This window comes from Elephantulus edwardii, unplaced genomic scaffold, assembly GCF_000299155.1.
Source record: "Elephantulus edwardii isolate Elephantulus edwardi_28Jun2011 unplaced genomic scaffold, EleEdw1.0 scaffold00010, whole genome shotgun sequence".
Classification (NCBI taxonomy): domain Eukaryota; kingdom Metazoa; phylum Chordata; class Mammalia; order Macroscelidea; family Macroscelididae; genus Elephantulus; species Elephantulus edwardii.
The window spans coordinates 1,835,742-1,859,614 of NW_006399760.1; the positions used below are offsets into that span (position 1 = coordinate 1,835,742).

Consider the following 23,873-nt stretch of genomic DNA (forward strand, 5'->3'; position numbering starts at 1 on the left):
TATAAACTGTGAGGTTTTTAAAGGTAATTATTACTGGATTAAGGAATAGGACATTCAGATACATATGACTGCAAGTGATACAAACTCAGACTGGCGTAGGGTAATTTGTGGTTCCCTGTAGGGGCAGTGGTGGTGCAGTGACACAATCCTTCCCTTCCGTGTGGGAGGACTGGGTTCCATTCCCTGCAAGTGCTCTTTGTGCAGAGCGACCACCTGTCTATAAGAGGAGGCTTGTTTGTTGCTGTGATGCTAAACAAGTTTCAGCAGAGCTTCCAGGTTAAGAAATACCAGGAGGAAAGGACTGATGGTCTACTTCGGAAACCCAGCAAGGACAGCTCTCTGGATGGCAGTGGTACAGTCTTCAGCTGTTCATGGATAGAATAAGTCTGAGCAGCATTTCCTCCTTCTTTGCATGGGTTTGCTTTGAATCAGAGGCACATTTGAAGGCAACTAACAGACACTAGTAACCAGTTGGCTTACATATTTGAAAAGTGGAGGGATAGACTTCAGGCAGAATTGAGTCCAGAGGTTCAGCAACTGTTGAGAGAAGTCTGAGCATCTGTCTTGTGTAACATTAATTCTCTCTGTTTGGCTTCATTCTGAGGCAACCTTAACCCCACTTGGGCAAAACTGCCATCTGCAATACCAAGTTGTCATCCTGTCAGCTCACCCATCTCCCAACATTTTCAGGAAAAACCACTTGGTGCAGATTGGCTCAAATGGAATTGTGCTCTTGTGTGAATAGTTGGACCTGAAGATGGGGAAAGGGTAGGAGAATCCACAAACAACAGATCTTCATTTTACAGATGAACATTTTAAGAAGTCTGTGCATGGTACAAATGTTTATGACACTCACTAACTGCAAGGTTAGTGGTTTGAACTCACCTAGAGTTGCCTCAGAAGGAAGGCCTGGTGATTTACATCAGAAAAATCAGGCACCACAGCACAGTTCTGCTTTGACACATACGGAATCACTGTGAATTGGAACTGACTCCGTGGCATCCGGAGCACACTGGTGGGTTGCCCATAGGGAGTTGTGGTGCTAACTCAAAGGCTGAGCCCCCTGGTGCTTCTAATTCATTAGAGGCTCCACAGGAGAAAGATGGACACAGTCTCCTCTCTTGAGATTTATTGCCTCAGAAAACCCCTTGAAGAATTAACTATGAGTTGCTTCTGACTCAGTGGTAATGAATTTGAATTTCCACAGCATATGGTTTAGCTTGCTTTTGCTGTCTTAAATAAAAAAAGAATAACAACGTGGAGGCTGAGGACTCATGTCACATTCTCAGTGTGCATTGTGGAGTGTGTAAGACCAGTCTCATCAAATGATCATCTATTTCTGCTTCTCTGGGTGGAGTAAGAGTGGGAGCAGAGGCCACAGCTTCTGGGGAATGGGGTAAAGGTTGACATTACCTCTTTGCTGCCTGGGTGCATGCTAAAATGATGAACAGTGGAGCATGGTCTACAAGCAACAGGGACAGAACCATTCTTGAACATTCCCCCAAGGCATTCTGATGACAGGATCATCCAGATGAATTTAGAAGCTGCTGACAGTCAGGAGCTCCACTCTGAGCCAGCGTGGTGTTTGTTAAGCAGGCTGACAGCTGCAGCGACTTCATTACCTGTAGTGAAGTGGCCCCTGTTTGACCCTGGGCCCACCTTATGAGAGAGCTGCATGGCTCCTTCTCTTTGTGACCCTGGCCAGCTTGGAGCATAATTGTGTGAGCTGTCCACTATTAAGAGATAGCAGCTGGATTAAAGGCACTACAGGACTTCGGTTAGGTGCATGGTGCCTCAGGCACATTCACCCAAATGTATGTGTGGGATTTAGGAGCTCCGGCCAGGTCCTCTCTGCAGTGGAGGATTCCTCCTGACTCATGACTGTTGTTCTTCAAATGGGACCCGTTTTTGATGTGACGAATGTTGAAAACATCCTGATGAAAAACCCCACAGATTGCTTTATTTTCCCAGGAGACAAGGACTAATCCAATCCGACCCTTTTCTCTCAAGTTCGTCCTTATCTCAGAATGAGGATGTGTCATGGTAAGTACAGGCAAACAAAACAAAGCTGTTACTTGACACTTGAGAAATTTTTTTTTTTTTTACCAGTCGGATTATCTCTATTTGCAGGTCTTCTTGCATACAAGTGACTGAGTTTATTGTTGAGAATAGTAAGAGAATATATGGATGCAAGAAAAAAACAAGTGGAGACACAAATTGCCTTAGCAGCCCTGCCATGGATCTGCCCGATTCTTTCGCATCAGGAAGTTGATTTTTCTGGCCATTTCCATGTTGTAGATCCTTCGGCAGGTCTCATAGCTTTCCCGCTGTCGCTTGCGGCAGGGCTTCTCATAGTATCTCCTTCGCTTAATGTCTTCAATGAGCCCATCCATGCTTAGGATTCTGTTCAGGCTCCTGTATGCACTTTCCATGTTGCCATCCTGTACCATCACAGTCCTGGCAATGAATTTCAAATGTCTTGCCATGATCTTGGATTTAAGTCTTCACTCCTCTCTCAATCAAAAAAACCACCAAAACCCGACACTTGAGAAATTTTTACACAGCCTGCAGGCCTCTATGTGGGTGCTGGGCTGATGCAGTCTTTAACTGTTGCCACGTTGAACCTCTCCTTTGGTGACCCTAGCCCCAAGATGATCTGCAGGTTTTCTCATTGGCTGGTTTTCAGAGGTAGGGCACTTTATTTTAATCTGGAATCTCCACAGAACCCTGTTCTGTTTATACCAACACAAAAGCTTCCACTGGCAAATGGCTGGTGGTGGCCCAGGAGGGGCACTGGTCAGATTCAAGGCCAAGTTCCCAGCACAGCAGGCAAGACCTTGGTGAGTGACCCACCTCTGCCCTCATGCCAATGTGTTTCTGTTATTAAGTAGCCAGAACGAGGAGTTGGTCTTGAAGGAAAGCTGATGTGTGTAGGGTCCTTCAGCGTATTCTCAATTCCCCGTGCAATTTTTTACATTTTCATCTTTCCATCTTACCAAGGAAATTGAATGGAGCCAATTTAAAGGTAAATAGTATGTGCTAATCCTTCCATTCTGTGAAGGACTTCGGTGAACCTGGAGTGCTTTGTCTCATCTTCGTTGGCCCGTGGGGGAATGGAGCAGTAGGAACATTTTACTTGTCTTCCAGGTTACCTCCTGCATTTGGAGGCTTCATTTACTCACACTAAAAGAACCTTTCAGTGTGATTCTGAGCATTTGAAATCCTGACACCTGTCTCTGGCTGAGTCAAGGAACCTTACCTCTTAGGGGTTGTGGGCTGAATTTGCTTCCAAAGTCTCTGAAACCAAATTCCTTGTGTTTCTCAGTGTAGTGAAATTTTCAGTGGTCAACCGCTTTGACATCTCTATCACTTTATCAGTGCCTCTGTCTAATAAAGAGCTCAGATGAAAGAATTTTAAAAGTAGGCTGTGGTCAAAAAGGCAACTTTCCACAGTAAGAATTCTTCTGGAATGGTGAATGGGACAGTCCCCCAACATGGTTCCCTGGCTGTAGAGCACTCGTGTGGTGGTCAGCAGAGCAGTCCCATGCCTGGTCCCTGGGAAGGAGATCACTGATGTAGCCACTGATCACTGATGTAGAGGGTCCCTGAGGCAGTCCTCCAGAGTGGTCCACAGGCAGGAGAGCACTTCTGTGAGGGTCCCTGGGGCAGTCCCCCAGCGTGGTCCGCGCACTGGTGTGAGGGTCAGGAGAGCACTGGTGTTAGGGTCCTTGGGGCAGTCCTCCAGCATGGTCCACGGGCAGGAGAGCACTGGTGTGAGGGTCAGGAAAGCACTGGTGTTAGGGTCCCTGGGGCAGTCCTCCAGTGTGGTCCACGGGCAGGAGAGTACTGGTGGAGCGGAGCTGAAGTGCCGCCTGAACATCTCTTCTTTATTTCCTGTTCAGTTGCTATTGCTCTGTCTCTGACTTGTGGTGACCGCAAGTGCATTAGAATAGAATCCATGCCCCACAGATCTTCCAGTGTGTAATTTTGGGGGAGTAGACCATCAAGCCTTTCTTCCAAGATATATCTGGGTGGTCTTGAACCACCAGCCTTGTGGTTGCCAACTGAGTATTTCGTCTCAACCCAGGACTCTACAAGATTTTAGTAGAAGTGAATAGATCTGCTAGTGAAGAAGGGCACTCTCATAACTTGTAGGGTCCTGTGCTGATACCCCAGAGGTGATACTTCTCTGCTTGTTTGAATCCACTAGTTGCTTTGAGGAAAAAAGATGGACACTGTCTTCTTGCGTGATTTATAGTCTCATGAAAACCTGCTGGAGGCTCAGCTCTTACAGGCAATGAGGGGTTTTATTGAGAGAGCTGATAAAGAAGTAGCCTACAGAAACTTACAAAAGGCATAGAGCTAAGATAGCCTAAAAGCAGGTTGTAAAGGACAACAGAGACTCCCTTTGACGTGTTTCTACAAAATTTTGTTACACCTAGTTGTTGGTTTGAGCTCTTGTCAGCAAAGTCCATAGTGTGCCATGCTGCTAATCAAAAGACCGCCTCTCTCCAGTGGTTCAATCCTCTAGGGCTCCTTGGCATAAAGATGGACAGTCTTTGGCCAAAATGTACAGCTTTGTAAACCCGTGGAGGGCTGTGATGAGGCTGAGTAAACCTGATGGCAGGAGGTTTGCTGTTTCAGGTTAAGTAATGGTTACCAAGGACTCCTTTTGCAAGCTCAATGCTTGTAGGGCTTCTCAGTACTCAGGGCAGCCCTGTGAGGGGTCAGCTGTCTCTTTTGCACATGCCATCTGGGCCATGAGTTGATGCTCTTTGGAAAGGTCATGCTGCCCTTGGGCTGGTCTGGGGATACTGCTCTCCATGCTGCCTTCTTTATAAACCAGTTCTGAGCAACAAGAAGCCCATGTCAATGTCAAGATGGCACACTTAATTTGTACTTGACTGTGAACCTAGGGAGGGAGCTCTGGTGACCTAGTGATAAGAAGCTGTGATGCAATCCCAGAGTCATGTGGTTCAAATCCACCAGCTGCTCCAATGGAGAAGTGTAGGTTGTCTCCTACTGTGCAATTTACTGCATCTGAAAATCCACTGGAAGGTCATCTGTGGGTAGGTTCCGATTTGACAGCACACAACAACAACATGAGCCTAGGGAGCTCTGGTGAACTAGTGGGAAGGAGTTGTGCTGCCAGCTCAAAGGTACGTAGTTCAAATCTACCAGCTGGCCCACAGGAAAAAAAAAAAAGATGAGCTGTCTCCTCCCATGTAATTTACTGCCACTGAAAACTCGCAAGGGTCAGTTTTAAGTCAGTTCTACCTCAGTGGTAATAAACAACAACAATAATATTAATCTGGAGACTGAGGCATTGAGCCCACGCAGTGGTGTCACAGAGGAAAAGCTCAGTAATGGTGACACTGAGGTTACAACCTGTGAAAGCTGTGACATGGGGAGACGCGAGGTTTGTGCTTTTTATGTCCTTCCTCATCTGGCTGAGGACTGGAGTGAAGCTGAGTTCAGGAAGGCTGTGATAGCAGCAGGAAGTCTTTGACCGTCTCTGCCCCAGTGTTGTGTGTGACCACACTGTCCCTCTGTCCCCTGTCTAGCAAGTGATGACCAACTGTAGACAAGTTTCAGTTCTAGAAACATACACTAACTGATTCGGCTCACTCTCTGTCTTAATCCTTTGTTCACAGAAAAAGAAAAGATGTTTGGGCAACATTGGGTTGAGTGCCTCTGATTTAAGCCACTCCAGGCTGGAGACAGTGTCAGAACCCACAGAGCTATTAGGGGCTCCTCCTGGATGACGTGTAGAGCAGGGAGTGTGTCAGAGAGAGCTGACATTGTGGCAACTGAGTGAACATCCATGTAGGTGTCAGCCTATGCACCTCATCCTTGCTCTGTCACCACCAGGGAGACCTGGCATCACAGACAACCCAATTCAGAGCCTTGCCCTTGGGATGGGGTTTCATTCTTTGTTTCAAGACGAATGCAAAGTTGTTAAGCATGCCTTTTTCTTTTGAGATACATCACAGTTAAATCAAAACAGCAGTCCTTGAAGCTGAATATTACAGAAGAGCCCAGTTGACTTGGTCTCCAGAAAGTAGACAGAGTTTTGAATACTTAAAACATATTTAAACATTTTAGTTGTAACATCTACAGTTGTGGGTATCTGTTACTTAATTGGAGCTGCGGTGGCTCCATGGTAGAATTTTTACCTGCACTTAAAAGATGTAGAGGTCTCAACACAGCCTACACTCCTCATGCCCAGACCCATGTACTGCTCTGAGGTGGATCAGAAGCTGAGGGAACGTCCTGGCTGAGATGGGCTCCGAAGAAGGGGGTGGTGTGTCCCCACAGTTGATCAGTGCCTGCTCCTGGGCTTGGCTCTGGTTCCCCAGAGTTGATCAGCACCTGCTCCTGGGCATGGCTCAGGACGGAGCAGTATTATTTTTTCTTGTGCTTCAGTTTGCCCTGAGTCAGGGGCTGAACTGATGACAATTAACAACCATGGCATTATTAAATAAAAAATTACCTCTTAGTTATTTTTCTTGACAGCTTTTTTGAGGTGTGCATTTGATTTTAAACCCTGAGAGGCATAGATTTTATTTGACCGTGCCAGCCTTGGCAAATGCAAGAAGATAGCATCACTCATTACCCTTTTATCAGATAGTTTTGCCAGTTTGCTGTTTCACAATGAAGGTTGAGTGTCAATCCCAGCTTTCTATTGCCATTTGCTGAATTATCAATGTCAAAGAAGATATTTGATTGGCACCCGCTCATGCTCTCTGGTTCTGAATCCAGGGCTTCAGGACCCACAGGGAAGGGAAGATGTTACACATGGTGCCTGGCAGTCTTTTTAGCATATGCTTTACTTTAAAAAAAAAATTCTGATCCTACGTAGACTTTTAATTTTATTCTTTTAGAACTGGGCACTGATGTTTAAGAGGCTATTTCAAAGATATGAATGTGCTCCCATATGAGAGAGATATAGCCATGAAGTCTTAAAATATTCTGAATGATATTTTCTTTCTTTTTAGCTGTCTCCGTTATGAGGTACAGCGCCTCTGCTTTTGGGTTTGCAGTAAGTAACTTGAAATATACTTTTATGAAGTTTTGCACGTTTATCCAGAGCCCACTGGTCTCACCCTATATCCTCAAATAAGAAGTTAATCAGCATGAGAGCTTAGCATGAGGAAAACATTCTTTGTGGGAATAGCACTGTAAAATGTCCACTTTGCCGGAATAAACTGCACTGAGAATGTATTCTCAGTCAGATGAGTGCAGTCACGTTTTGCCATGACTAGGTGTGGACTTGAGAATGGACACAAAATGGGGTGGGGAGAGAGGTGCTGAGGGTTAAGCTTGGCGCTGCTGGGGGCAGCCAGGCCTGAGTCTGCCTGCTTGCAGGAGTGGTTCAGAGAATGAGATGTCCACACTGCTGTGCAGATCAGGTATGTTGAGTGCCCAAGCTTCCTTTAAGAGAGTGTTAGCGCTTGTGATTTTCCAAGTGTGAAGTGCAGTGTGCTGGACGACTCATGGAAGAACTCCTGAAGTGTCGGCCCTCCTGTGCAGTACCTGAGGGGTGTGTTCCAGTCCCCACTGTCTCTGCTTGTTAGGAAGACATAAGGAACTCCATGTTTGAGGCATGTTGCAGATTTTTTTCAGAATCTTAAGAAGACATTCATTCATTCCACATCCACACACGTACACACATGTATACACACACGCAACTTGCTTCCTCCCACCCTTGCTACACCTCTGCAGCTCATTCATTCTCTCACTCAACCACTCACAGAAAAGCGTTGAATTACTTGTACAGTTTCAAAATGTTGACCAACTTCTGAAAGCTCTTGGGTGACCCATTCACCCCACCTCTCCAGATTCCAGGTAGGGCAGTCTCATTAAGAGCCAGAAACACACTCCTCACCCTGAATCTTTTGCTTGGGATTTACAGGAAGACACCAGGATACTTTTTCTGGCTATCAGGAAGTCAGTTCTGTGTGGTTAAGAACAGGAGCCCTCCACATTTCTAGAGAGCTGGGAGCCAGGGCCCTGTAGTCTCTCCCCCCTAAGACCTCTGCTCAGGGCAGCTTCTCAAGCAAGAGCTATGTTGAGGATGGCCGAGGGAAGCCACCAGCCTAGTCTCCAGCTGCTCTGTGAGGGCAAGTGGCTCAGGACCAGCTGGGCAGCCTCTCTCTGTGCACTGAAGTGATGTTACGAATCCCAGCACAGTTTCCCCGTGTCTTCACAGTCATGCCTTATTAACTCAGAAAAACTAATATTGTGTCTCTTTCTCCTAGTTTGACGCCATTCTGGATGTCCTGTCGTCAGCAATTGTCCTGTGGCGTTACAGCAACGCGGCCGCTGTGCACTCTGCCCACAGGGAATACATGTAAGTGGTTTTTGATCTCCTTCCAATCTGCAGAACCCTGGCAAATGAGGCCACTGTAGCTTTAGACCCAGTGATGAGAAGACAGTCTCAGATGGCCTCTGTCTGTCAAGTCATGTGACAGGGTCTCCTGGGATGGTCAGAGTGATGGCCTCTCCTTTCATCCTGTCTCATTCTATTATTGGAATCTTTCTTCTCTTGAATTTCATGTTCTTTCTTTGCTTCTAAGTAAGATGTGTTCTCTACTGTAACTTAGAGAAGGCACCTTGAGACTCTCGAATCATTTTGCTTGTTATCCACCCCTGTCTGTTGTATTGGATTTTGCTTGCTGAACCTTTGTATTATGGGTGATGATTTGTCTTTGAAGGAATCCTGTTTATGATCATAAGGTCTCTGTCCTTTCCACCTCCCATCTCTACACCATTTCCAACCCCTTGGGTAGTAATAGCTTAAATTCAGGGGCTGGATTTTATTTTCTTTCTAAATTCATGTCTGGGCTCCACCACTTGCTGGCCTGTGACTGAGGAAAAGCTGCCAGCTGCTCTGTGCCTCAGATAAAACCAACAATATCGGAGCAGGACACCTGGAACTTGAGTGAGATGACAGAGCCAGTTCTCAAAGGGGAAAACCAAGGCTTCCTGGTTTTCCATTCAGGTACTTTGTGGGGATCACAGCTGTTTGACCTGAGGCCTGCCAAGTAGAAAATACAAATATACAGCTCCTTTACAAAACACTGCCGTACTCTTGGTCACTATACAGTTACAATGACAAACATCTACAAAGAAAAGACTCACATAATGTCAAGAAAGCAGCAGTCTACCTCAGTTATCATGAAAAACAAAATAACCCATCTCCTAAAAAATCAGACCCAATGAATACCCTAGATAGAACCGGAAGAAATATATTGATGTGAAGTTATTTGAACAGCTACAGAAGAAGATGCAAATGATGGAAGAAGCAGTTAAGAAAGCAAAAAACCCGGAAACAACAATCCAGAAGAAATACATTGATGAGGAGTGACTTGAACAGGTAAGAGAGAAAATGCAAACGATGGAAGAAACAGTTAAGAAAGCAAACACTCCAAAGATAATAGTCCAATATATGTTGATAAGGAGCAACATGAGCCAGTAAGGGAGAAAATAAAAAAGATGAAAGAACAAATTGATAGAATAGTTAAAGAGGTACAAGAACTTAAAAAATAGAGTATAAATTCTATATATAAGTCCCTTATCAGACATGTCATATATTTTCCCTGCCTGTGGCTTCCCTTTTTACCCTGTTGGAGAAGTTTTTGGATGTGCATAGGGATTTGATTCTTAGAAGGTCCCATTCATCTATTTTATCCTCTTCTGGTAGTAGGTTTTTCAGGATGCTTGGAAGACTGTTTATGTTGTGCATTAGGGCTTCTAGAGTTCTTCCAAGCTTTTCTCTAATGAAGTTTATAGTCCTTGGTTTTAGTCCTGGGTCCTTTATCCACTTTGAGTTGGTTTTTCTGTATGGTGTGAGGTATGGATCTAGCTTGAGCTTTCTACAGATAGTTTTCCAGTTTTACCAACACCATTTGTTTAAAAGGCTATCATTTTCCCACTTCACGGTTTAATCTCCTTGTCAAAAATCAGTTGAACGTAGGGAGGTGGGCTAACATCTGGGTTCTTGATTCTATTCCATTGATCTATGTGTCTGTCATTGTACCAGTACCGTGCTGTCTTAACCACCATGGCAATGTAGTAGGAGTGTGGCATCAGGGTTGAAGAGAGACTCATTAAAAACTTGTGTTATGCAGATAACAGAATCTTGCTTGCTGAAAGTGAGGAGGATTTGAAGCACTTGTTGCAGAAGATCAAAGAATGCAGTCTTCAGTATGGATTGCATCTCAATATCAAGAAAACAAAGATTCTTACCACTGGATCAGTAGGCAGTATCATGATGGATGGAGAGGAGATTGAAACTGTCAACCTCTTCATCTTGCTTGGATCCACAATTAACACCCTTGATACAAGCAGTCTGGAAATAAGGAGATGCATTGCACTGGGAAAATCTGCAGTTAGGGACCTTTCCAAATTACTGAGAAGTAATGATGTCAGTTTGAGGACTAAGGTGCATCTGATTCAGGCCATGGTCTTTCCAATTACTAGTCATGCATCTGAGACCTGGACAGTAAATAAGGATGACAGAAGAATTGATGCTTTTTAGCTGTGGTGTTGGAGAAGGTTCCTGAACATCCCATAGAAGGCCAAGAATAAGAATGGATATGTCTTGGAGATAGTGCAGCCAGAGTGCTCTTTGGAGACAAGAATGACGAGGCTTTGCCTCATATACTTTGGACATATTGCTGGGAGATGGAGAGGGAAATGGTGTTGGGAAGGGTGGAGGGTTGGCAATGGAGAGGAAGACCCTCAACCAAGTGGACTGACAAGGTGACTGCTACAGTGGTCTTTTGTGTATCAGAAGGTGTGAGGATGGTGAAGGACAAGACTGGTTTCAGAACTTTTTGTTGATAGGGTTGCTATGAGTTGTGCTCAACTCGATGGCACCTAACAACAACAACAAGAACAAGCACCACCACCACCACTTTGGAACGCAGTTTGGCACTTCCTCAAAAAGCTGAACATAGAAATTCCATATGACTCCGCTATTTCATTGCTTAGAATATACCCCCAAGAAAATGAGACCCGAGGATCAAACAGAAACTTTTACATCAATGTTTATAGTAGCATTATTCACCATCGGGGCAACATGGAAATAGCCCAGATGTCCAACCACAAATGAATGGATTGAGAAGTTGTGTTTCATTCATACAGTGAAATACTATGCAGCACGCAGGAGCAATCACTTTGTAAATTACTACTTAATGTGGCAGGAACTGTGAGCATTATGCTGAGTGAATTAACTTAATCCCAAAAGGTCAAATATTGTATAAAACCTATATCAGTCACAAAAGGACAAATACTGCATAGTGCCACTGTTGTAAAAGAGGTCTGATATCCAGGTTGGGAGGAGACTGTGAAAGATGGGATAAATTATGTATACTGCATTGAAATAGATGGGGGAAAGAACTGTTTAAAAGGGATATATGATTGTCATGGCAGGAGTCCAGAACGAAGTGGGAAGGGATTGTATAACAATTGTATAACAATGGAAGAATTTTTCTTTTACTTTTCAAAGAGAAGAGTAAACTAGGGGGCAGTGGGGTGGGGGTTGGGAGTGCAACAATGAAATAATGGAAGTCCAAAGTTTTGGTTAATTTTCATTAAAAGTAATAATAAAAAAATAAAAAAGCACCCATTATTGTAGAATGAGTATGGGGATCCAAGGTGGGGGGGCGAGGGTGTGGATGTGAGACATAGAGTGTTAATCATAACAGAATTGGATGGGTGTTTGGGGTGGCAGAAATGGGAAGGATCTTTTGTGAAAAGCAATGTATTGAAACTTTGTAAATAAATCAGAGTAAAAAAGAACACACCAACAATATCTCTCTCACAGAAATTATTGTAATGCTTCTAACTCTTTAATGCAAATGCAAGAAGTTCCTAACTTAAAACAGGATTCTGTATTCGTGATTGCATTGTATATGTTGCTTCTGATGTAAGTTGAATACCTCAAGTTTTAAAACTTTTTCACTGTTTTTTCCTTTCATTATCAGTATCTCTATAAATCTGATAATTATTTGCCTTTGAGGTTTTAAACATTACCTATAAAATGAAAGATAAGTTTTGTTGTTGTTGTTGTTGTTGTTATGTGCTGTTGAGTTGCCTGGGACTTATAGAGACTCTGTGTACAGCAGCTCTGAACCCTGCTCTATCTTGAGACAACCTCATTGTCTCTTACACGCCTACCCCTATTACCCCAGTCACTGAGTCAATTCATCTCATTGAGGATCTTCCTCTCTTGCACTCTCTCTCCATCCTTCCATGCATGATGATGTTCTCCAAGGATTGGTCCCTCTTTGCTTAAGTTATGTCAGGTGAAGCTTCAGAATCCTTGCTTCCAAGCAACAGTCTGGTTTCACCCTCGGTGAGACGACCCTGTTTTATTCTCCTAGAAGTCATGATATATTTAACTCTTCTCCAGCACCACAACTCAAAGACACCAGTTATTCTTCTTAGGCATTGTCCAGTGCTCTGATACATAGGATGTAATTGCAAGACCATGGCCTGGATCAGGTGTACCTTATTCTGTAGACTGACATCATTGTTCTTCAGAACTCTGGAGAGGTCCCTGACATCCGATTTTCCCAATGCAATTTGTCTTTTGATTTCCTGCCTGCTGGTACTGGGAATGTTGATTGTTGAGCAAAGCAATTTGAAGCTGTTAACAATCTCAATTTCTTCACCATCTGTTATGATGCTGCCAGTTGGCCCAGTGCTGAGAAACTTTGTCTTCTTGATGTTGAGCTTCAACCCATATTTAAGGCTGCATTCCTTGACCTTCTGCAGCAAATGCTTCAGGTCTTCCTCAGTTTTGGCAAGCAAGGTTGTGTCATCTTCATAACAAAGGCTGTTGTTGATATGTTTTAAAGAAACATAAAAACAGACAGCAAATTGTAAAAATTTACTCTTAACAATATTTTAGTGTACACACACATCCACACACATACTACAAGTAGACAGATTAGGAAAATTTATTTTGGATAACATTGGCTTTTGTCAACTGCAGTAATAACTCTACTTATGGGAGACTCTGGATCATTTAGCTTATTCCTGGGAATGAAGAAGGAAGTGTTTCTAGTTAAAAATTACTGAGACTATGATCCAGTTCTTTCTCTATGCATGTCCTGGTAACCTTACACTATTTCTTGAATCTGCCAGTCAACTCCTAAAATTCATGAGCATTTGAATCCATGTTTTCAAGCAGCTGAAGCTCATGATTTTGTTAGAAAAGCTTCAGTTAATAATTACATCCAATATCTTGGAGGGAACATCTGAGAATGATTGCATCAGCTATTTTTGCACTGCCGCATCGTATGCAGTGCGTATTATTGCCCAAAGTTGTTAAAAAAACCATACATTGTAAGTGTGATCCATGGTAACCTGAGTTCTTAATTGAGGGCCTAGCAAGGATGGTAACTATGAATATCACTGGGCATTGTGAAAGGAGTAGATACAACATGAGGGTGGCCGAGTCTGACTTCTGTCTGCTTCATAAAGGGGAACTTTCCCCATCAATAATGTCAATGTTGTTGTTGTTGTTACGTGCCGTCGAGTCACTTGTGACTTATAGTGACCCTATGTGCAACAGCTCTGAACCCTGCTCTGTTTTGAGACAACTTTATTGTCCATAGTGCCGTGCAAATAGCTACATGGGCAGAAATGCTTTTGCACCTTTTTCTTGAATCATTGAAACCAGTGTTCATGCAAAATGACTCACAAACTTTACTTACAGTTGTGGGGCTTAGAGTAATAGTTTGGGGAATGAGGGAAGCAAAGTATATCACACGTTTCAAGTCTACCAGTCCCAAGCGAGATAAACAAGGCACCATTCCTAAATTAGTGAAAGTCTTGGTTTAGTTCAGCAGCACAGTACACCTCTGGTTTCTTCAGTCACCCAGCAAACTTTATCTCTGAGCAGTTACAAGTCAGCAGCTTTTCAGTCATTCAGCAAGCGAACCTTTATCTGTGGCTCTGTCTCCAGGATTCCTCTGGTTACACCTTGCCACAGTCTCTTCACAAAAGTGCCACAGTCTTTTCATTTTCATACCAGTGCAATAGTCTCTTCATCTTCTGTCTTCCATCTTTAACAGTTTGGAAAGCACCCTCTCTTTTTTTTTAAAAAAAAATTATTTTATACTGGTTTACTTACAAAGTTTGTATACATTGTTTTTCACACCAGATCTTGAAAAACATTCTTTTATATTGGTCCCAGAGCTATTGATGATTTGCAAGACCATGTGTCTACAGTGGTGCCTAGTGCAGTGGATAGACAAGTCAGTTTACAAGGTTTCTTACACCACAGGCTTGTACTCCAGTAAACATTAGTGATTGTTAAGGGGACTTCCCTAGAACAGCGTCTAGGGATTGAAGGAAGAATTATCAACAACCTGTGTTACGCAAATCACTCAATCTTACTTCTGAAACTGAGGAGAACCTGAAAAGTTTGCTTTCCATCAGGACAGGAAGTTTACCACAGCTCTTCACTTTTTTGACAGCTGAATATCATTGAAAAATTGCCCTTTAGCTGTTGTTTGCAGTAGTACCCAGTCAGAAGGCGGTCTTGATGGGTTTGTTCTGTAATATTCAGATAATAGAAGCCCTAAGGGATGTTCACAAAATTCCCACTAGTTTAACTGAAGAAGTGGGACATACATCCGCTCAAGCTGTTGTTGCAAATGATAGAAAGAACAATCTAGAAACAGGCTCCCCTTTGAGGAGCTCTCCCCTGGCCTGCCAGGTTGACACATGCTCAGCAGTTCTGTAATTGTGTGACCAAGTATAGCAGTTTTTGCTGTCAGCATCTCTAGATCGTGGTGACCCCACCTACATTAGAACAAGGCATAGTCCTCTCTTGGGACATTCCTGGGACCTGTTGCAGACCATACCATTGTGATCTGTAGGGTTTTCACTGGCTGATTCCAGATGGTGACCACCACACCTTTTCCCCCTAGTTTATGTATGTCTGCTAAGAAAACTAACAGGTTTATCCTGGAGAGGATTACACCAGGCGGCTCCTTGGAGGCAAGGAGCCTCCATCTAACATACTTTGGACATGTTATAAGGAGGGACCAGTCCTTGGAGAGGGACATCATGCTTGGTAGGGTGGAGGGACAGCGCAGGAGGGGAACGCCCTCTATGAGGTGGATTGATTCCGTGACTCGGGTAATTGGGATGGGAGTGTCAGAGACAGTGAGATTGGCACAGGACAGAGCGGAGTTTAGGGTTGTTGTAGGGTTGTGGTCGCTATGAGTCGCAGGTGACTCAACGGAACATAACAAAAACAGCATATATGTCTGGGAGCTCCAATGAAGCATGTTCATGTCATGGCTTCTGCTGACATGAGTAAAGGTTGCATGGAAAGAGGTACATTGACCAGGAATTGAACCTGAATCTCTTGTGCAGAAAGTGAGAATTCTTGTATGGAACCACACTACAGCAAGTGGATATTTTAGCCTTTTCTATGTGGCTGATCTGAGTTTAGATGTGCTGTGCCTGTAAGATATACCATAGATTTCAAAGAAAAGAATAGAATCACTTTACTGATTTTAAAAATATTGATTAAATGCCAAGAATAAAAATATTTTGAGGTATCAGATTAAATAAATTGTTGCAATTCTTGTTGCTTGTTTTTTATTTTTCATGTGGTACATAGAAATTTAGAATCATATGTTGGTGGATAGCAACCTCAAAAGTGAAAGCTCGTCTTTCCTCTGTCATTTCTTTTTTTAGATTTTAGAGTTCACTGTCTGGAAAATGAGTCCTTTTAGAAATTTTTATTTACAATTCCAGAAATAATTGAGTTCTCAAGTCTCCTTTCTGCCCAAAGGTGTTTCTTCTGTACTAGTCCTGGGCAGACAGTTGTTGTTGTTTGGTGCTGTAGTGTCAGAACTTACCAGCTGACCCTCCCACAGATTTTCAGAGGTGGTAAATCACAAGGGACAAGATTGCTTATCCTTTCCCCATGGAGCAGATGGTGCGTTTGAACTGTGCTCCTTTGGGTTTGCAGTGAAACTCCTTACCACTAAACCACCAGAGCACCCTGGCACACAGTAGTGGGGTTTCTGTAGTGTTGGGGTCTCCCTAGGCATTCATCTTTGGCGTGAGATTTTTTTTTCCCATGGTCAAGACTAATGGAATAAAATGCCTTGGGTTTCATCGGTTTTAATTATCCCCAGACAAAGACTTTTACAAAGTACTAAAGAGCTGTGATGTCATTTGAAGTCTAAGGTGTGTCTGATCTAAGCTATGGTGTTGTCAGTTGCTTCCTGTGAATCTGAAACCTGGACGGGGAATAAGGATGGCAGAAGAAGAATCAATGCCTTTGGATTGTGGTGATGGAGAAGACTGTTGACTATCCCAGGGGCTCTCAGAAGAACAAAGAAGTCGCCCTTGGAGAAAGGACAACCAGATTGCTTCTTAGAGATAAGACTGGTGAAACGTTCTCCCACATACCTTGGGCATGTTTTCAGAAGGGGTTAGTATTTAAAAAGACATTTATGCTGGGGAAGGTGGAGGGTCAGAGAAAGAGAGGAAGACCCTTGCCAACGTAGATGGTCACAGTGACAATAACAATGGACTCAAGCATATCAGAGCTGGTAAGGGTGGTGCAGGATACGGCAGGATTCAGATCTGTTCTTCAAAGATGAGAGAAGATGAGACATGTTTGACTTGATAGAACTTAACAACAAAAACCATGTACCGTTTTGCAAAAAGCTTGTCTACTTTATTACCAAAAAATGCAACATTTTACTGAGGAGTTGCTTTCATAATCCCTCATTGATGGTACCAGTGTTTCCGTTCAGAGAGTTAATCTGGGGATTAAAATGACAATGCAATTTTTCTATATAGCTGACTTTATTTAAAAGTTTTAATCTTGGGCTCATCCTATATAAATTAAAAATTCATGAACTTGCCTCCAGCTGAGATGTTTACATATTAATGAACTGGGATGTGTAATAAAGGGGATGGCTAGAAAAAGTACTGGTTTTCACTTAGTTGCCAGAGAATGATGTTGAGGGTGCTCCGGGCAGCCATCTGTGTGTGAAAATAGAAATATGCCTTGTAGGGTTTTCAAGATTCTGACCTTTCAGAAGCAGATCCCCAGGCCTTACTGCCAAGGCAGCTCCAGGTAGTTTTGAACTGCCAACCTTTCAGTTAGTCGTTGAGTGCTTAACCATTCCTGCAGGTTCAAGAAATTATTCCTTAAAACTCCAAATTTGGCTCCTACTTTGCAGTAGTGAGGAAATACAAGAGTGGTAAAGATGAACCATCAGGTTTACTCAAAGTTGAGGTTTTCAGCAGGTGATTAAGATAGAAAGTTATGGGGGCAAGTGTTTGCCACAGAGGGATTCTTGGACTAGACTGTCCGTCAGGACCAGGGATGCTGGAGGATAACTGGAGATTATGAGTCTGGATTAGGTCAGCAGTTGTTGGTGTGGAAGTTCTAATCCAAGAGTGAGATGAAAAAAAATAGAGTTCGCAGATTCATGAATGGTATCGATTTTGTGTTAGACCAGGTACAGAGAGAGAATGTGGACATAAGGTCAGGAACGTGTGGGGCCAGGTGTCGACTGGCTTCTCTTGCCAGGAGTGATGTTATCAGGAATGTTTGTGGAATTAATGGAGAAGATGGAGACAGTGAGGCAGGTTCTTTGGTTGTTAGTGTACAGGTTGGAAGGGTAGGAGATTGTGTGTGTCGTTTGGGGTTGGGCAGTGGCCACAGTGAGTGGCAAAGAGGGGTTCAGTCTGATGGTAACTAGGAGTGTGGATGGAAAAGCAGACAGACAGGTTTGGAAGAGACCATGAGGGACCAAAAGGCCTTGGAATTTGAGGAGAGAGAAAAGCATGTCTTTTACTTCAAAGATGGGAAGCAGTTTTACTCAGGAGCAGTTGGGTTTTGTTACAGCAAGAAGGTGAAGCTGAAGAAGAGACTTTGAGAACAGCAGACTAGCATTGACGTGAAGGCTGCACACAAGTGTATGGGGTGTGAGGGTGTGGTAGTGCTGGGCAACAAGGCACCCAGCCAACTCCTAAATCAAGCATTGCTTGTGTAGAAATATGGCGATCTCCAAGGTGTATCATCGTGAAAGACTCATGGAAGAAACCAGTGTTTGTCGTACATTCTTGTTTAATTAATGAGATTTACATCAGTTCATTCTTAATTGATCTCTGGTGGCTGAGTGGTAAGAATCTGTGTTGCAGTCCCGAAGACACACAGTTCAAATCCACCAGTTTCTCCACAGGAGAAGGATGGGGAATTTCCTCCCATGTGATTAACTCCCTCTAAGGACCCACTGGGGCCTCAGCTATGAGTCAGTTCCAACTCGATGACATACAACAATAGGCTTATTTCAGCATATCAGAGCTCTCTGAAAAGATGCCAAGAAGCCTGGCAGCAGGGGCCTTTCTGGGAGGGACCTTGAGACAGAGGGAAGTGTTGTTGTTGTTATGTGCCATCGAGTCCTTTGCGACTCATAGCGACCCTATGCACAACAGCCCTAAACCCTGCTCTATCCTGCGCCAACCGCACTACCTCTGACACACCCATCCCGATTACCCCAGTCACAGAATCAGTCCATCTCATAGAGGGTCTTCTCCTCCTGCGCTGTCCCTCCACCCTCCCAAGCATGATGTCCCTCTCCAAGGACCCGTCCCTCCTGGCAACATGTCCAAAGTATGTCACACGAAGCCCCAGAATCCTTGCCTCCAAGGAGTAGCTTGGTTTAATCCTCTCCAAGATGAATCTGTTTGTTTTCCTGGCCGTCCATGTTACATTCAGTACTCTTCTCCAGCACCACAGCTCAAAGGCATCAACTCTCCTTCTGTCCTCCCTAGTCATTGTCCAACTCTCTGATGCATAAGAAGCGATTTCAAAGACCATGGCCTATATCAGGCGCACCTTAGTCTCCAGAGAGACACCGTTGCTCCTGAGTACTTTAGAGAGGTCCCTAACAGCAGACTTTCCCATCGTGATACGCTTTTTGATTTCCTGACTGCTGGTGCCAAGATTGTTGACTGTGGAGCCGAGCAAACTGAAGCTGTGAACAATCTCAATCTCTTCGCCATCCATCCTGACGCTGCCAATTGGTCCAGTGGTGAGAATCTTTGTCTTCTTGACATTGAGCCTCAGTCCATACTGAAGGCTGCAGTCCTTGACCCTCCGCAGCAAGTGCATGAGGTCCTCCTCAGTTTCAGCAAGCAGTGGTTGTGTCATCTGCATAACGCAGATTGTTAATAGATCTTCCACCAATCCTGATGCCACAATTCTCCTCATAGAGCCCAGCCTCTCGGATAATCTGCTCTGCATACATGTTGAAAAGGTATGGAGACAGGATGCATCCCTGGAGTACACCCTTCCCAATTTTGAACCATGCAGTGTTACCCTGCTCTGTTCTGACTACTGCCTCTTGGTCTAAGTATGGGTTTCGCATTAGCACAATTAAATGTTCTGGGAGTGGGAGAGGCATTTTCTTTGTATACCCTTTAGACCAGAGCTGTCTAATAGAACTCTGAGATGAAGGAGAGTCCTGTGTGTGTGTGTGCTGTCCAGCATGATATCTGTTAGGCACAGGTGGTCATTGAACACTTGAAATGCAACTTGAACAACTGGACTTCTCTGTTTAATGATCATATATGATTTAGTAGCTGTCATTTTGTCCAACAAAGCTTTCGACTTTGATAATTTTAAATCTGTGTGGTTTTTTGTTTGTTTGTTTGTTTGTTTTTTGTAAGACACAGCTATAGTTATTAATTGAAGGCATAGTATTTGAAAATGAGAGAAAGGTAATGAGGGGCGAGGGAAGGGGTGTTGGAGTTAGGGGGGTGTGGGGATAAATGAGTGGAGGAGGAACTGGGCAAGGCCAAATGTGACGGGATTTCACGCCTGTCTTGGCCATTCTCAGCTCTGTGGACTGTGTAAGGTTGTGTAAGGCCACAGGAGGGACAACGTCCTACGGTCATCAGCTGCACAGGGAGGACCATCGGGAGGCCTGCCGCCTAGGGTACAGCTTGACTTTCATTGGGGCACCTGACATTTTGCGTATTATGGCAGCACAGGAGGGCCTGTGCCAAAGCATGCGGCCCCAGCTGTCTCTTTGGGCATCAGTCAGCTCATTGAGACAGAGCGGGAGCAGGTGGGAGCATTGCTCACCTTGGCAGGCTCCTGCTTCTGCAACAGCGGGGCAAACGTGTAGCCCGGGAGGTGGTTTTCTAATTCCAAATGCACCTCCAAATGGCATCCTGTGCAGCAGCATATTGCAAAGCACTTTTGCGAGCTTGGCATGGATATTCTTCAGGAGGTACCAGACCTTTGTGTGTCTTCTCATGTGAAATAAATAGGGCACACTGGTTCTCACCCAGGGCCCGCCTCTGCTTTCCTTCCAGGTTGCTGAGCCAAATGCTTTGGCCTGACAACTACCAGTTGACAGGGCATCATGATATAAGCTTTTGCTTACTGACTCCAGCTGCTCTGTGACCACTCTGGGGAATTGATGAAGAGATTGAAAAAAGAGCAGTAACCAGTTTGATCAAGAGACAGCAAGTCGGCGATTTGCTTTTGGTGTCTGATCTGAGTGCACTGCACAGGTGATGGGTTATGTCAGGAATATACTAAATAATACAGAGCACACTCCTCTTCTTGTGAGCTGTTTGGTCTGCCTCTAAAGGCGGCTCCAGGGAAGCAAATCCCATTTAGTCCAGACTTGTCTAGTGCTCTTGACTGTACAGAGCTCTTAACTGTGTTTTCTTGAAAGCCCAGGACCTGACTTAGAGGGGCAGAGAACTTAGAGATGCCGCCTTGACAGCTGAGATGCTGGGTAGGAGAGGGTTGTCGTGCGTGGTGGACCTGATCTCCCCGGTTGTTCGTAGTCTGGACTCAAGTCTGCTGTGAAAGCAGAGGTCCTTCCGACTCGATGAAGGGGTTATCTTGAGATTCCACAGCTTGTGGCTCTCCAGGCAGAACGCGTCGGTGAAAAGAGAGCGAGCCTGGACCAGAGAAGAGCCCCTTCTCCCAGGCTGCACTTTGCCACACACCCAGACTTCCATCAGAAGTGAGGGATCCGTCTTTTCTTACCTTAGTTTTCTTATGTATGAAAGGAGGGTTATGACTGTGACCAGCTAGCATTGTGGTGAAGATTAAATGAGGTATTGAAGGTAATTGCAGTATATGCTCAGAAATATATATATATATATAGTTGTTGTTGTTGTTGTTATGTGCTGTCGAGTCGCTTGCAACTCATAGCGACCCTATGTACAACAGCCCTAAACTCCGCTCTGTCTTGTGCCAGTCGCACTGTCTCTGACACTCCCATCCCAATTATCTCAGTCACTGAATCAATCCACCTCATAGAGGGCCTTCCTCTCCTGTGCTGTCCCTCCACCCTTCCAAGCATGATGTCCCTCTCCAAGGACCGGTCTCTCCTCACAACATGTCCAAAGTATGTTAGATGGAGCCTCAGAATCCTTGCCTCCAAGGAGCCACCCGGTTTAACCCTTTCCAGGGCACACCTGTTTGTTTTCCTAGCAGTCCATGGTATTCTCAATACTCTTCTCCAGCACCACAGCTCAAAGGCATCAATTCTCCTTCTATCCTCCTTGGTCATTGTCCAACTATCTGATGCATAACAAGTGATTGGGAAGACCATAGCCTGTATCAGACGCACCTTAGTCTCCAGAGAGACACCATTGCTCTTCAGTACTTTGGAGAGGTCCCTAACAGCAGACTTTCCCATGGCAATGCGCCTTTTAATTTCCTGGCTGCTGGTGCCAAGACTGTTGACTATGGAGCCAAGCAAACTAAAGCTGTGTACAATCTCAATCTCTTCACCATCCATCCTGATGCTGCCAATTGGTCCAGTGGTGAGAATCTTTGTCTTCTTGACATTGAGCCTCAATCCATATTGTAGGCTGCAGTCCTTGACACTCTGCAGCAGGCGCTTCAGGTCCTCTTCAGTTTCAGCAAGCAGGGTTGTGTCATCCGCATAACGCAGGCTGTTGATAAATCGTCCACCAATCTTGACCCCACATTTCTCTTCATAGAGCCCCGCCTCCCGGATAATCTGTTCTGCATATAGGTTGAAAAAGTATGGAGATAGGATGCATCCCTGGCGTATGCCCTTCCCAATTTTGAACCATGCAGTGTTCCCTTGCTCTGTTCTGATGACTGCCTCCTGGTCCAAGTATAAGTTTCGCATTAGAATGATCTAGTGTTCTGGGATTCCCATTCTTCTCAGAGTCAGCTATAGTTTGTTATGATCTACACAGTCAAATGCCTTTGCATAGTCAATGAAACACAGATAGACATTCCTCTGGTATTCCCTGTTTTCAGCCAAGATCCGTCTAACATCAGCTACAATATCTCTAGTACCACGACCCCTTCTAAACCCAGCCTGGACTTCTGGTAGTTCTCTGTTGATGTGCTGGTCCAGTCGTTTTTGGATAATCTTCAGTAAAATATATATATATTTGTTGTTATTATGTGCCATCCAGTTACCTATGACTTATAGTGATCCTGTGTACAATAGCTCTGAACTCCGCCTTATCCTGAGTCAGTCTTTCCCTCTCTGACACATCTACCCCATTACCCCAGTCATTGTGTCAATCCCTCTCATTTAGGGTCCTCCTCTCCTGCGCTGTCCCTCCGCCTTTCTAGGCATGATGTCTTTCTCCAAGGATTGTTCTCTTCTGGCCATGTGCCCAAAGTATGTGAGACAGAGCTTCACAGTCCTTGCCTCTAAGGAGCACCTGGTTTCACTCTCTCCAGGGGCAGACCTGTTTGTTTTTTGGCAGTCCCTGGTATGTTCAATACTCTACTTATTTTTATTCTCTTAAGTATTAAAACGCAAAGTCTTGGAGGACTTTGTGCCTGACCAAAGTCTCATACGTGTGCCAAAGCTGGGCAATGAATAAAGACACATGGAGAAGAGGTGTGCATTTGAATTGTGTTGGTGACAAATGTGGCTTTACCAAAGACTGCCAGAAGAATGAACAAATCTATCTTGGAAGAACATACAGCTGGGATCCTCCTTAGAAATGAAGATGAGACTTCCTCTCACATACTTTAGACGTGCTATCAATGACTAGTCCCTGGAGAAGGATATGATGCTTGGGATAGTAGAACATCAGCAGAAAAGAGGGAGGACTCAGTGAAAAGGATTAAAAGTGGGCTCAACTCTAGCCGTGATTGTGAGCACGGCACAAGGCTGGCCTGGTTTCCTTCTGTTCTCCATAGGGAAACAGTTCGAACTGACTGGCTGGTACATGACAAGAACCACTACAGTTTTTTTGTTTTTTTTTTTTACCACTACAGTTTTGAGAAAGCTTTTCTAGTAGCATTAATTATGCTACTATCTCTGGTTGGTACTAATGTGTAGGTGCACTTATCTCCTAGTGGAAACAGTAGACATCCGGAAATACTTCCAAAGAAAGGCCTATAGAGCTGGTTCAGACAGACTGTCCTTGAAACCTTACAGGACACAATCCTGCCCTTACTTACACACATAGACCTACCATGAGGGTGTTGGCTAGGAGACACTGGGGTGTTTGTTTTGTTTTTTGCTTGTGGATTAAGTCACATTAGCATAGTTTATAATTGTTTACTGTACTGTTTAGCTTTTCAAGAGCTTGGGATGAAGTCATTTGCAAAGAAATATTTAAAATAAAACACTTGGCATATTTAGAAAGTTAGTCTTAATCTGAGAACATGGGGCAGTAGAATGAGGAAGCGGGTAAAAAGTAAGTCCTTCAGGGGAATCATTGTCTCAGAGAAAGCACTGAATTTCAATTCACAGGGAATTAAATTGACAGTAGTTCTTGGTGATGGTTTCATTATATGAATGTAATTGATAGCACTAAACTGTAATGTGAAAAACAGTGAA

The 23,873-nt window shown here is 44.2% G+C and overlaps 2 protein-coding genes across 2 annotated transcripts in view; one reads left to right on the forward strand and one right to left on the reverse strand.

The window, feature by feature from the left end:
- The window catches only part of TMEM163 (transmembrane protein 163), a 337,532-nt gene that overhangs the window by 208,872 nt on the left and 104,787 nt on the right, over positions 1 to 23,873 (forward strand). The window contains exons 3-4 of the mRNA XM_006880747.1: positions 6,999 to 7,042; positions 8,262 to 8,353. Coding sequence (XP_006880809.1) covers positions 6,999 to 7,042; positions 8,262 to 8,353 — 136 coding nt within the window. The remainder of the gene's footprint in view (positions 1 to 6,998; positions 7,043 to 8,261; positions 8,354 to 23,873) is intronic.
- Positions 2,220 to 2,504, reverse strand: LOC102864103 (28S ribosomal protein S21, mitochondrial-like). Its single transcript, XM_006880746.1, has one exon. It carries the CDS (start codon positions 2,484 to 2,486, stop codon positions 2,223 to 2,225), a length of 264 nt encoding a protein of 87 aa, XP_006880808.1. The 5' UTR covers positions 2,487 to 2,504; the 3' UTR covers positions 2,220 to 2,222.